The sequence below is a fragment of the Cynara cardunculus genome, assembly GCF_001531365.2.
Source record: "Cynara cardunculus var. scolymus isolate 2C chromosome LG 13, CcrdV1, whole genome shotgun sequence".
In the NCBI taxonomy this organism is placed as follows: domain Eukaryota; kingdom Viridiplantae; phylum Streptophyta; class Magnoliopsida; order Asterales; family Asteraceae; genus Cynara; species Cynara cardunculus.
This window is the reverse complement of record NC_037540.1, coordinates 10,976,192-10,990,852: the sequence shown is the minus strand read 5'-3', so window position 1 is coordinate 10,990,852 and position 14,661 is coordinate 10,976,192. Positions and strand designations below refer to the sequence as shown.

General features: G+C 32.8%; 1 protein-coding gene across 2 annotated transcripts; it reads left to right on the top strand.

Moving 5' to 3' along the window:
* Positions 1-2,224: 2,224 nt before the first annotated feature.
* Positions 2,225-8,154, top strand: LOC112525361 (60S ribosomal protein L6, mitochondrial-like). 2 transcript variants are annotated; one of them, XM_025135465.1, is made up of 2 exons: positions 2,225-2,416; positions 7,671-8,154. In XM_025135465.1, exon 2 carries the CDS (start codon positions 7,696-7,698, stop codon positions 8,002-8,004), a length of 309 nt encoding a protein of 102 aa, XP_024991233.1. In that variant the 5' UTR covers positions 2,225-2,416; positions 7,671-7,695; the 3' UTR covers positions 8,005-8,154. The 2 variants fall into 2 exon arrangements, with proteins under 2 accessions (XP_024991233.1, XP_024991234.1); XM_025135466.1 differs by lacking the exon at positions 2,225-2,416 and adding an exon at positions 6,688-6,797.
* Positions 8,155-14,661: the final 6,507 nt, after the last annotated feature.

Below are 14,661 nucleotides of genomic sequence, written 5' to 3'. Positions count from 1 at the left end.
AAAAAGTTATAATTAAAAAGACTGACAATATTTCACTTTCGATTGCGATGCAAATACTATCATTGATTCTTACGATGAAAAATGGTAAAACAAGCCCAAATTGGCTATAGTTGTTAACAAGCTCTGACAATCTCAATTTTATTTTAGATATACATTGATTAAAACAAGCTCTTTAATCAAATCTTAACCCCAAATGGGAATTTGAACAAGCTCTCAAATTCAGAGGTTTGGTTAGCATTAACGAGTTAGTAAAATCACCAATTCGAAGCAATAAGCTCACAAGCTCCGCTTATTAGAGCATCCATTCCAAAAATTCAAGAAATCAAATTGAAATCGATTGATTTCAGTCGCCACTTTATCAAGATCCCTAAACGATTATGTATCTAGGGTTTTGAATAGCTATTTTCCAAATGAAGATCAATTAATTGATAACTCAAATGAAAATGACATTCATATAGAAATCAAGCAAATAAACTTATTAACAACATCTTATAAGGGAACCTCAAATGAAATACATCAACAATCTAAAGTTTGGCTAGTGTTGGAAATAAAAAACGAGTTACCGACTAAATTAAACGGAATGGATATGGTAGAAATCGCTTCAAATCTTCTCTCTTGCTCCCAAAAATCGCCCCTTGGTCAAATCTCCCTCAAACTGCGATTTCCAGGTCAATTTATACCAAGAAGATGGAAAAACTGCTCAAGATTCAAAAATTGACGAAATTGGTCCCTCTAGGCTTTAGGAAAATATGTGACACTTGCATGCGACCCTGACATGACATGGTAGCATGTCAGGGTAACATTTCATATATCGTAACTTCATACCATATTGTGCGATCCCTTGCATGCTACCCTGACATGGAACTGTAGCATGCCACGGTAGCATTTTTTTTCTATTTTGCCTTTTTTTTTACTACTTTTTTCGTACAACTTTGTTAAGCAAAACAACCATTTTTCCTCGCGTTTTCTCGTTCGTTTCTTGCACTGATCAACATAAAACTTGGATTAGGCTTATAAAAACATAATTTAGGCCTATTAAAATATAGAAGTGAGGATTTTGAGCTTATAAACACATAATAGAACATGAAAATTTGATGCATCAGTTACTCATCTTTACATGATTGGTGGACTAAAAGGGAATATAAATTATTGGGGCCGAAGATTTTGATTCCGAAATTATAAGCCTCAAATTGCACATACCACATAATCAGGAACAAATGGTGCCATTCATGGCGCAACCGTTCCAACTTCATATAAAGTTACTTTGGCATATCTTGAACTCAATGAGCTAGTTTAATTATTGGGGTCATCGATGAATCATTTAGTCGCAACAAAGGAGAGAAGAATAATCGAGAAACTTTAGAGCATCGCCAACAGTTATGTTAGTTTTTTTTAAATGGAGTATCAAAAGTCAAAATCTAAAAAAAAATATTACATTCAGCTCCAATAATTACTCTATTTTATCGACAACAACTATGTTGTTCGATTTCTGTATTTGATGTGTATCAAAGACTGCAACAGGTCACCCATAGCATCACTGCTTCGATTTAGAAGGCAAGTTTAGGATTCGAAAAAGGAGAAGGTTATTACAGATGAATAAGGATGCAGATGAGGAGAATGGAGAAGAGAAGAAGAAAAGGAAGAGGAAGCACGTAGAAGCTGATGAAGCAAAAGCAGAAACACCAAGTAAGAAGAAAAAGAAGAAGACAAAGGTATACAAGAGAATGAAAGGATCAAATAGATGAACAATTTTGGGTATCTGAGTAACAATTGATGCTTTAGGGAGAGCCTAGCAGTGTTTTGATTTGAATAGTCAGATTTGTTCTCCATATGTAATGTAATTAAAAAAATTAATTTTTTTAGAAGAGATCAAATAAATGGTATTTTTGTTCTTTTTCATCATTCCATTCCAATTCTGTTGCAAACCAAACAGACAAATTTCAATTCATTAGACAGATTATATTTCATTTCTGTCAACCAAACACTTATTCAAATCTGATAACATTCTATTCCATTCCAATTCATTCCAAATTCCAATTCTTTTAACATATTTCATTCATTCATAAATTCAGGGCCGTCCCTCGGCATAGGCCCAAGGGGCAACAAAAGAGCTAAGGGCATCAGATTTATCAAGCCCAATATACCTATATAGGTTCAGTTGGGCCTAAAAATATTACCTTTACCACCACAATTGGCCTCAATCGCTCTCTCTTTCGTCCTCAACTCCCGCCTCGCTCACGAGCCAATTCATGAATCGAAGACTCAAATCGCCACTCTGAACTCACGATTCACGAATCAAAATCTCAAACTCCACTTTCGGCTCTCGAGTCTCGCCTCTCGCTCTCGCTCTCTCGAGTCTCAACTATCGATCGACGACCGCTCAAAATCTGAATACTCGTGAGTTGTGAGTTGTGAGGTTAGGGTTATTTACTTCACTTATTTTTTTTTTGTGTTTCTAATTCTTGTTTGATTAATTCATAATCTAGATGACGTTGCCCTCCATACTTAGGTTTTCTTTTATGCTTTAAAGCTGTAAATGTAATACTGTATGTATCAATGTATGCCTATTGCCTAATTGTCTACTTAGGTTTTCTGTCAATCGTCAACATTAGTTAGGTTGGGACTTGTGGCTATTTTTGGGGTTGTTTCGTTTTGCAATTTCTAAGTAAAATCCATGAGTTTTAGTTCTTCGTTCTGGTTCTGGTTATGGTTACTCCCTTCTGTTTGCAGACATTGTTGTGTGTCAAACAGTCAAAGCATCATACATTCATACTATTGCTATTAATTGATCTAGTTGTTCATCGATTCAATCAAGCCTATCTCTGGAGTTTTAGTTCTTCGTTCTGCGATTAATATTCAAGATTTTTGTTCTAATCCCATTAGATTTTGATGTATATTAACATAATTTCAGCAGTTATAATACAGTTGAATAGACCTATAAATGTGCAGTAGTTAAGTGATGATTTGCCCTCACTTGAATGTGTAGTAGCTAATTCACTTGACTGTTCTCCCTTAACTTTGCAATTTTACATATGAAACTCATGATTGTCATTGGTCATGACCCTAAATATGATTATATGAAACACATAATGGTCTAATGAAGTCATGCAATAGCTAATTTCATAGGCAAATACCTTAAGTGACTAAAACTAGGAGGACAAAATTAGTGAAGTAGGAATGAGCCATTGATGTTGTAGAGTGTAAATAATTGAAGAAGAACCAACCAATTAAGTGTTTAGAGTTGGATTAAAAAGGTATGAGTGTTGATTTTGATTTATACAGAAGACGTAGGATGTAGTAAATGGGGACAAGTAGATGATTTGGTGTTATGATGCTCCTTATTTTGGTTTTGGATAAGTAGATGAGTTGGTGTTTAAATGCAAAGGATCTAACAACTTGATTAATGAAACCTTAACATATTATTTAAAGCAAACACTCAACTATAAGATCACACTTATGAACAAAAAACATTAATGGATCTCTCGGTCTACGAAGGAAAAAGCTAGACAATTGTAAATGCTATAAGATTGCTATTTATAGTTCGTTTGGTTTGCAAGATTGCTATTGAGAGATTTGGATTTTGTATATTATTTTAAAGCAAACACTCAACTATAAGATCACACTTATCACAAATGCTATGAACAAGGTAAATGCTGGTGCTAATTTTGTATACAAATCATCTTCGATTCTATCAATTAAGCATTTGTGTGGTCTTAAAAGTCGATTTGAGAATTAGGTATCTGAGATTGCAACAAGAATAAGTTTTCTGTTATAATAGCGTATGATGCATATGTCTACAACATGAAGAACTAAAATGGTGAGTTTCATTATTCTTTGGACTTTGGAGTTGTTGATGCAACCATTAAGTTTGTGAGGGTTTGTTATTTATATTGTGGAAATTCTGGATCGTTTTTTTAGATATCAATACTAGAAATCCAGACCCATATACATATTTCTATCCATTTATTGCTGTCGGAGTCAAAGGATTAAGTTCATATTCCTAGTTTTCAACTTAGGGCCTCTTTGGTTGGTTTTCCATGTGTGGATTAATCTGTCTTGATAGATTGGGGATTAGTGTGCTTTTTTACTTAGGAGTGACAAGTTTAGAAAAAACTTAGCTTTCTACATTGGCCTGTTCTGACATTTTAGAGGCCCTGAGCGAGATGTAAAAAGGGCCCTCGAAATGTACAAAAAATTCTTTAGTATTTTGTCTTTATCATCAAAAATACCATTGAATCCAAAAAATATTAATAATTCATATAAAACCATTTCCTTGAGTATTACTTGATGTAAAATCGATCAATAATTATTTCTAAATTAATATTATCTTCCATATCAGTTTTACATAGCATGGTCAATCACTGTCAAAAACATCACATGATATACTTTTAATACGTAGATTGACTTCATTCGTGGTCACAAGATTGACTATTCAAAGTAACATTTTATGTAAATTAATATAAATTAGTGGGTTTCCATCTAACTCATATTAATGTTCTTCATCATCATTTAAAATTTTTAGCGTTAAATAATTTTTTTCCGAAACTATCAATCTTAGAATGAAAAGCCCATGTCGGTTATAACTTAAGATTTTATTCTTGTTTTAGAGATAGGAGATTACTTAAGATTCATGAACTCAATATTATGTAATAAGGAGTCAATAATGTATGGAAAAATAAGGGTAGTTCTGAAATCCTAAATATAGGTATAAGTTGGGTTGTCTCAAATGATTGTTATTCTTTTTAAAAGATAGGAGTTTTCTTAGTTAATACAAAAATATAATTAATGCGGATGAGATAACCAAAAAAATTAGTGGGAGATGAATGATAGAGATATATATCAAGGTTTTATAGATAATTAGTTTTAAACTTTGATACTAAATAAAAATAACTTAGAGAAAACAATAAACAATATTAGGGTCGTCCCAATATTTTTGGAGGTCCTGTTACATCCATACTAAAACTATAGATCTTCTGAAACGAGTAATAAACAAAATAAAATATGAAAGTTCTTGTAATATTAAAAAAGTTACAAATTAAAACAACAAAAATGTATAAAATGACAAAGTGAAAAGAATATCGAAGAGTCATTTTTGTTTTGATCGACAAATAATGAAATTAAATAGCCATATTTTGATTTTGAAATAAATCTTCATTGAGGTGGGTTCACATGAGGGCCTATGTAAAATTGTAATTAATTAATACATGCTAATAGATTACCCTGAACATTACTATAAAATAAACAATCAATTAACTTTTTACATATTTTCTTCACTAGTGTAATTAATTAATACATGTATGGGCTCTAAATATAATACTAAATTGTTTTTGAGTAATATCAGATACTAAAAGAATTTGTAATGTATAATCTTTATTTATTAATTTTTTAAACTACTATTATATACTAAAAAAATTTGGGCCCCATCTCTTGTGAGGCCAGCCTGCCCTCCACCAAGAACGACCTTGTTTGTACAAGCTCCCTCCTAGACAGGGATAGCAAAAAACCCCGCACCCTGCAGGGAACCCAATACTCAACCCTGATTTGACCAGGGAATCCCCAAGTTGACCGGGGATGGGGAATCCCCAAATTTATAAACCGGGAATGGGGCCGGGATACACCCTTCATCCCCGACCCCGAATTTTAATTATACATTTCTATGTGTATATATACATACACTAAGTATAATAATATAGTGAGAAACCCAGTTAGTTATATGTAATCTATAAATATAATCAATCTTTCATTATAAAAACTTGTAAAAATAATTACATTATTCATTTGGTTGTTTGTGGGAAACTTTTATTGACATAGCAACGTGATTATATAAAATTTTAATTCTCAAGTATTTTAATTAATATATTTGTGTTTGAACCACATTTTTTATGTTACCATTGTTCAAATACAACAATTAAAAATTTGGTAATTAATATTTTAGCATTATACGTCATTTAAATGTAAAATTGGCATTTATATATATTATGTATAAAAACATTACGTAAAAAAGTAAATTGTATGGACAGGGGAAAATCCCGGTTTACCATTGGGGATGGGGACGGGAATTGGAAAGCAGGGATGGGGATTGCGATCCCCGATACCCCCAACCCCGTTGCCATCTCTACTCCTAGAAGATTAGTGAATAAACCACTTTCTATATCATTAAGCCACTACCAATCAGTCATATATATGGCTGACCGAATAAGTTGTGAATCCCATTAAGCTGCTAACAATCATGCACTTAAATTTGTTATCTTAAGACATGATGAAGATGGATACTCTCATATTCCATGTATATTTGCATCTTTTCTATATTTCTATGTAGATCATCATGCCTGTGGTAGTCTTGTGAAGTGAATTGATTGTCTACTTTTTTAGATTTGCGTAGGCACTGAATTTAGGATCAATATGTAGCATTTGCAAAGTTCTTGCTCTATACATCTTATATTGAACAAGGATCAGGTAGGCAATGAATTCTGTACCAATGCGAGCAGTTAGTTAAATTAACAACAGTTCCAAGTAAGTAGCTAAAGGCGGATCCAGATTTATTTTGAGCAGGGGCACAAAATAATTAACGTAATATAAAATATAACAAAGATTAATTATAAACAGTAGGTTTTGATTAAAATGACTTGTAAATGTTTTTTTTTGACTAATCCCAGGGGGACCACCTGCTTTACAGATAGCCCAAAGTCACCGCATTTGAACCTCCGTAGCCACAAGGAGATTTTTATTCCTCCTTGGATTTGAACCTGGGACCTCCTGGTACTTTTGACCTTTGGAGCCAAGCTCAAACCAATCAGGTACCACCTTTGTGGTTAACTTACAAATGGTTTTTTGGAACACCCAAGTGGTTTTTCCTTCATTTCTGCTGCTATTACCAAAAAAATTATAAAAGAACCGAAGGGTCCAGCCACATTTTGTTATCTTAAATCCACCCTTGGATGTAGTAGATTTTAGGTTTGCTTTTATTCATAATTTTTGGACCTGATCCTGTAGAACCAACTCTGTCTGATTGAGTCATACTGCAATTGCATAGTTTCAGAAGACTGCAAATTGGCTTTCATCATTCAAGTTACAGAGACTTTCACAGAGTCTGTACTAGTTATAGTTTATTTGGAATTATAACTAATATTCATTCGTGATGAACGTAGCATCACGACTTTTCTCTTCATGAAGTTTTACAAGTCCTCAGATAATAATCTTGTTATAGAATGTCGTTTCAGGATCATTAAAAAATAAACTCACTTTAAAATAGGTTGCAATGTTGATACAGTTTTGCATGTTTGAAACAAGTTCGCAAAATTACACTCCCCTTTGTTCTAATTACCAAAGTCCTAAATGACATGAGACATGGCGTGAGCCTCAAGCCTTAAAGAGTCATCGTGGTTTTCAAGTCCCTGCTTATGGCAACAAATTTGTATATTATATGTATGTATATATATACACACACACACATGTTTCTACTATTACTCTGATATAATAAGACCATATACAAGTAGATAATATTAAAACGTAAAATGCTAGAAGGGTAAAAGAAATCAAATAACGCATTGCAAAAAACACGCATTGCACCATGGTGTGCCATAAGGGTAACGTGTCTGCTTATTACTGATGGGTGTTTTTGTATTCAATCATTATACTGTTCTTATTTTTAGATTTTCTCTCTCGTTTAGGTGATTGCAGACAGTGGTTGCTGAAATGGAGGCTCAATTCTTTCGGTTTCTGAAGATAGTCGGGGTTGGTTTCAAAGCTAGAGCGGAATCAGAAGGACGTTTATTGTTTCTGAAACTGGGGTACAGTCATGAGGTGGAGTTATCGGTGCCTCCTGCTGTTAGAGTATTTTGTTTCAAACCCAATATCGTTTGTTGCACCGGAATAGACAAGCAAAGGGTGCACCAGTTTGCTGCTGCTGTTCGTAGTTGTAAACCCCCCGAGGTTTACAAAGGCAAAGGTATCATGTATGTTGATGAGGTTATAAAGAAAAAGCAGGGCAAGAAATCAAAATAACGTCACTTTTTTATTTTATTTTTAATCATCTTTTTAAATATATTAACTGTTTATTTTAGATAAATTATGAGGATACAAAATGAATAATTGTACTTTGACATCTTTTTTAAAGATATTTCTTTCTTGTAAATTTTTTGCTTTTTGAGAAAATTACGATATCTGATTTTTATGGATATTAACTTGCCATGTCATCATTAATTAGAACTGCATATCATCAATAGGCATGGGAATAAGCCCTTATCTTTTTGGAACCCGGTCCACCTGTCCCGATCGAGGATGGGGTTCTTTGCTAAATTGGGGATGGGGACGGGGACGGGGACGGGATTCGTACTCCCTCCTTGTACCCGTTATATATGTATGTATATTATTTATTTTAACTAAAATGGTAATTCATGATTTCTTATTACCTTACTAGGTTTATAATCTAAAATTGTTATTTTTTTGGATGTTTAATATGTAATATTTTGGATGTCAAGTCAAAATACAATTACTCGATATGGTTTTATATTACTCAATATCTTTTGTTACATGTGACTTTAAGTTTTTCTAGATTAAATTGATTTTTTTTTTTTGTTTAGGTTATTAATTCTTATATGATGTGGTTTTTTTGTATTAAATTAAATTCTTTTTGGTTTTAGGTCTATTGAAAATGTTTGAGATTTAAACATGCATGACCTCTCACATATTTAATTTAAAATAACTTATATAAACGGAAGAAAAAAATCTCCGTTTTCCCGTTGGAGATGGGGATGTTATTACATTCTCCGGCGGGGATGGAGATAATTAATAAGGGACGGGGATTGAGGTCTCTGTCCCATTCCCATGCCTAATCATCAATTTATTATCCCTGGTGGTAGGTTCGCATAATGGAATTTAGTGGAATCGGAATTACTAAAGGGATTTGATTTTATAGAAATTGGAATGGAATTTGACCAAGTTTGATTGGTTGTAATTGGAATGTAGCATCTCAAAAGGAATTGGAATCCTCGTATTTGATTGACGGAATGTAGTTTTGTAATTGAAATGAAATAATGTAGATGACCAAAACACGTTTTTATTTATGGGAAAATTGGATTAATATGGAATCAGTTTTATCTTTGTTCTTACTGGGAAACCAACTTTCAAAGCATTCATTTTAGGGTTTGAGACAAACTATTCATTTATTTAAGGGACTTGTTTACTTGATAACCTAGAAATTATGACATGGAACCAGTAATATTTGAATGTCATTTTTTAATATAAATTTAAATTACATGTCATTAGTTTTTAAAACATAAATTAATATTAACTCCCACCCTCCAGCTCCTCTAACTCTTGGCTTCGTACCGATGACTACATCTCTCCAACGACTACTTTTACGTTCGACTACGCCTCGGACGACTACCCTCAACTACCAGTTGGCTTTTCTGTTGAATTTGTGGGTGAACATGAAATAGGTAGAGGTGGTGTCGAGAGAGTTGTGTTTTTTCTGATGATGACCTTCCAGCTCCCCCAACTCTTGGCTTCTTAATGGCAACTACACCTCTCCGACGACTGATTTTCGTTTTTTCTCTTGAAATGCATATCATTTTGAGATGAGTAGAGATGGTGTAGAGAGAGTTGGTGACATATCTGATAGAGATGAGCGAAGACTGGAGACGACCGAAACGTTGTTATCAGAAATTAATGGTGATTTAAAGTCACCGAAGTTGGGGTGGATTGCAACCCCTGTCGAAACTCGACAAAGGTTTGAAGGTAAAGACGATGTTGACGAGTGGATGGGTTGGGATCTAGCCTTTTTGTTTAACCTTTTCTTTGTTTTGAATTATTTTTTCGTTAAAAATGTTAGATATTCATTTAGTTTTAGTTCTTCTTTGAATTTTTTTACCACAATAACCGGTTACCTGCTGAACAGGTAAACAGTTTCCTTAAATAAATGAAAAGTTTGTGTTACATCCTAAAATAAAGGTTTTGAAAGTTGGTTCTCCAAATAAGAATAAAAGAAAAGTTGGTTACATTTTAATGCAATTTTTTCTTTATTTATTTTAAAGTTATGTAAATAAAATTTTATAAAATAAATATGATAAATAACAAACAAAACAAATAGAGTTACATGTATAGATGTCTTTTGTTTGGGATGCATATGCATTTGAAATCTTTCACTAATCTCAAATATAAGGGGTCGTTTACCAAACACTTACCGGATAGGTGCTTACCGGTAAGAGATATCACCCTCAGTCCTTGGTAAGTGTATTAAACCCGGTAAGTGTTTACCGGGTAAGACTCTCAGTCCTTGCTATGCCTCTTACCAGTAAAGTTCTCGGGTTTTTTCATACTCAATTGGTAAGGTAAGTGATATCAGTAACCACTTACCCGGTAAGTGTTTAGTAAACGACTTCTTAATCATTCCAATTCCTACAAAATCTATAAACCAAATAGCAGATAAGAAATTAAATTAAGCATGATGAAGTTTCAAACCTAAATCCGCTCCTCTCTTCCTTCTCCTCACCTTGCGCGTCTCTTTTCAAACTTAATCGATCGTAAAATGTGCAAATTTATTAAGCATCTGATAATTGGTAACAGTTATTGATAAAACTTTTTGAACTCTACAAAACTAATTAAATAACTAAGTGATAAACATATTCAAATACATCATTAATTGAGCTCCATTAATATGACTAATTAATAAATATTTTATCATTAAAAGCTAAATAAATTGCATATTTATTTTTAATTCTAAAATGTAACACCTTTAAATCTGGAAATAATGACTAATTTAAAATTTTCGGTAAAATATCAATAAAAAATAAATGTCTTTATAAATGTCAACATTTGATTACTTATAACGGCAGTATAGGATTTAACATCAACCAATAATAACACAAACCTTACACAAATGGTTAGTTTAGTTTCTTATGTAAAACCTATTGACTAATGTTATCTCTAAAGTACGGAAGACATCTCCAATGAGCTAATTCATTCTCGTGCCTCTAAGTAGCAGTCAATTCATCATAGTGTCGCTAGTTTCATTCTCCAACGAGGACATGATGCAGATGCCGACAAATAAAAAGGTTTAAGCTTAACAGCATAGTGAGTTCAAACAGTTTTCATCTTTAATATAAAACGGTAAAACTGAAAAGATGTTATTTAAATCACAATTTTCAAAATAAAATGAATTTAGTATAAAAACAACATCTTTCCACACCATTTTCATGATGACAGTTCATTAATCAAAATACTCATTTAACATGAAACCAAAATCCAGTATTCACAAAATCTACGGATAATGTTTAATATTCAATATTCGAAACACATAGATAAAATCCATTGTCTAAAACATCAAACATGGATAAGTTCCAATATACCAAAATCATAAATCATGGAAAACACTTTATACTTAAAACGTCACTGAAAATATGGATACTTCTTATTACCCAAAGAAAAACACCTTTCGATGATTAGGGAGACCCTTTTTCGATCGATCATGGAGAAACAGAAAGTAAGTCATTCATCAATGTTACCAAGTTTCACTCAAGGTTATTAGGCTCCGTACACGATTATACTGAGTGTCACCACAGGACCCAAGCTCTGTATATGACTCCAATGAGTACCCCCCACAAGCCCCTAGGATAACCAAGATTCCTAATCGACTTCTAGATGAGTCTCACTACAAAAGTCATCAATCTCCGTATACAGCTCCAACGGGCACCACTTCAAGACCTAGGCCCGTGTATGACTCAAAAGAATACCACTGCAGGCTAGTAGCTCCTTATACGACCTAATAGGGTACTACCACAAGCTCTCAAAACCATGACTTGGTGAGCACTAACTAGAAATTATAGTGGGAACATCAAAACTTCTCACTTAAATCAACAAACATCGACCCATTGGTTCGGAATTCCGACTCTAAGCAAGTTCACCTCCACAATACTAAATGACATCAACAAGTCATGGGTTTCAGAGTCTGACTCTATATGAGTCTATCTTCGTAATACCCGCGGTCCCGGAGTCCAACCCCACACGGGTGCCTATCCGTAATACCGACACGACCACTATACTTACTTGAGCACTGATCTCAGAGTGAGAACATCAAAACTCTTCACTCATTAACTGACTGATCTCATATTTCTATGGATCCATACATTACAGTCTAAATTACATGACTCCAAATGAATAGTCAACACACTCTAAACATGCAATTTTCCAAATAAATATGCAATAAATGCAGTACACGTCCAAAACTGAACATTGAGTAATTAAAACAAGATAAATGTCCCCCAAAACTCATTTGAGCCAAGATCAAGCCAATAGATTGCACATTTACGTGACTACTCAATAAAAATGAACATAAGTCAAAATATGCATTCACCCAATGCTTATGCAAACTCATGCTCAGAATATGACATCGTCAAAATCCATCATTGTTAGGATAATTCGTCTCCAAATGAGAACCAAACAATGTATACTTTCAAAATACATCGTAAATGAATTAACGTCAAAAAATTCTCACAAATACAATAAATCAACAAAACAACACCCTTTATGATTCATCTATTAAAATGTCCAAAAGTCTCAAATATAAGTATTTCTCAATACTTTAGAAATGAAATGTGCAAAAATGCAATATCCTCAAGAAATCGATCACTTTTGATAAATCTCAAAGACAACACTTCAGGACTTTAAAACAGACATTTTTGACATGTACAAATTTTCCACAAAGCAACTTTAACTCACCATGCTAGTTTAAGTTAAACCTAGGTTCCAAATCCAAATTTTCAGCTTCCAAAGGTAGAGACTTGAGATCCATAAGCTAAACTTCTAGATCTGTGGTGTTAAGAAATGGATATATAAATCTTACCTTTCAACTATTATAAACCTCAAATCACCAAGAAAATTAAATTTTCTTCAATATCCCCTTGAAGAGCTTCAAAATATGAGTCCATAACCTCAAAAATCACTCAAATGAAATAAGAAATAAAGATGTTATGACCAAATAAAAAAAACCCTTGAAAAATCACATTTTCAACCTTTAGGTGGTCCATGCGACCCTAGGGTCGTATGACAGGGTCACCCATGTTGGTTGATCCTCAAACAGAAGCTTAACCGGCTTTGGCCGTGGGCCAAGCCCCCTTACCATTTTCCCGACCGTTTTTAGAAAATTACGGGTATTACATAAAATTTTAAATTATAATAAAAACTTTAACATAAGCAAATTATACTAAAAAAACAAGAATTTTATAATATTTGATTTAAAAAATAATATCAAAGTATTTATTGGTTCCATTGCCTGATTTTTTAATTATTAAGACATGTTGGGTTCAACCACTATTTATAATTTTTATTTTATTTTATTTAAACATAAGATTTGAATTTTCCTTTTTTTTTAAGAAATCACATTACTATATTTTTCAATTTATAATAAAATATTATATTTTATTATATTGCACAAATACATAACTTATTATATTGTATGTTAATTAAAGCTCTTGTTTTTTCTTCAAAAATTCCCTTTTTTTAGATTTTTTTTGTTAAAATTTTATATGAAAAAAAGTTTTAGACATAGAATAGTGATGTATTAATTTTATGGGTATTTGAGGTTGTTTATAAAAGCAACTTATTGACTTATCGGTAATAAATATTTTAGAATGTTTGGATAAACAATTTATACTGATAATAAGTGTTTTTTTTAAACATAAGTTATTTCAAAAAGACAATTTCAAACACCCGTTAACTAAAAATTAGATTAAAATATGTTGTAATTCAGTTTTACCAATGAATTGGGATTTGATTTCATATTGGCTTTGTCCCATGGAAAGTTGATAAAATGCAGGGGAGCATAAATATAACGATGGTGGCCGCCGGAAAAAAGTGGTTACTAACCGATGAAAACCGGTGGCCGCTTCATTCACAACCAAATGAGCGCAGGAATTTATAGTAGGATCAGCTCGGATAATAGGCCGCTCGAGTTGTGGACGAGTGCTTATTTTTGCAAATGAAATTTGTTTCCTCTCTCTCAAATTGAATCGATTATGGTTGCGGGCATCATTACGTGTTCAGGTTTTTGAACCTCACGTTTTCACTATTTTCCCCTTTGCTAATTAGCAGTGCTTGTCCCTAATCCGATTGGAGATTTTGGTTTTGATTTGCTGTCTCCATAACTCCATTATTCGCCCAAAACAGGTATGATCTATGATATATGTATATTACTTTGTGATTATATTTATGGAGTTTCTTACTGATTTACAGCCCTAAATTAGGTCACTCCATATAGTTGTCATTTCAAATCAATGTGTTTGGTTCCCTTTTTAAATCAGTTATAGGTCAATTCATTTATGTACCGAGAAACAAGGACTTTTGAAGGTGTGGTTGAAAGAGATTTACCCGTAGCATCATACATCGATGATGGATTAACAGCTACATTAAATAGGCATTCAACGCATTTTTGGAACTTTTGACATGATGATTCATGTTTAGTCCTCTTCGATTAGGGGTGGGCTAATGGCACCCCACCCCATTGCTAACGGCACCCCCTAATTAGGTTTCCAATTATTATTTTTATGAGTTTTTGTGTTTTTTTTGTCTTTTTGTCCTTTTTGTTATTATTAATTTTTATTTTATTATTATTTAAAGAAAATTATTAATTAATATATATTATTTATTTTATTTTCTTTATTTATT

Excerpts from the sequence above, each read along its gene's own strand:
- LOC112525361 (XM_025135465.1), top strand. The coding sequence starts at position 7,696 with ATGGAGGCTCAATTCTTTCGGTTTCTGAAGATAGTCGGGGTTGGTTTC.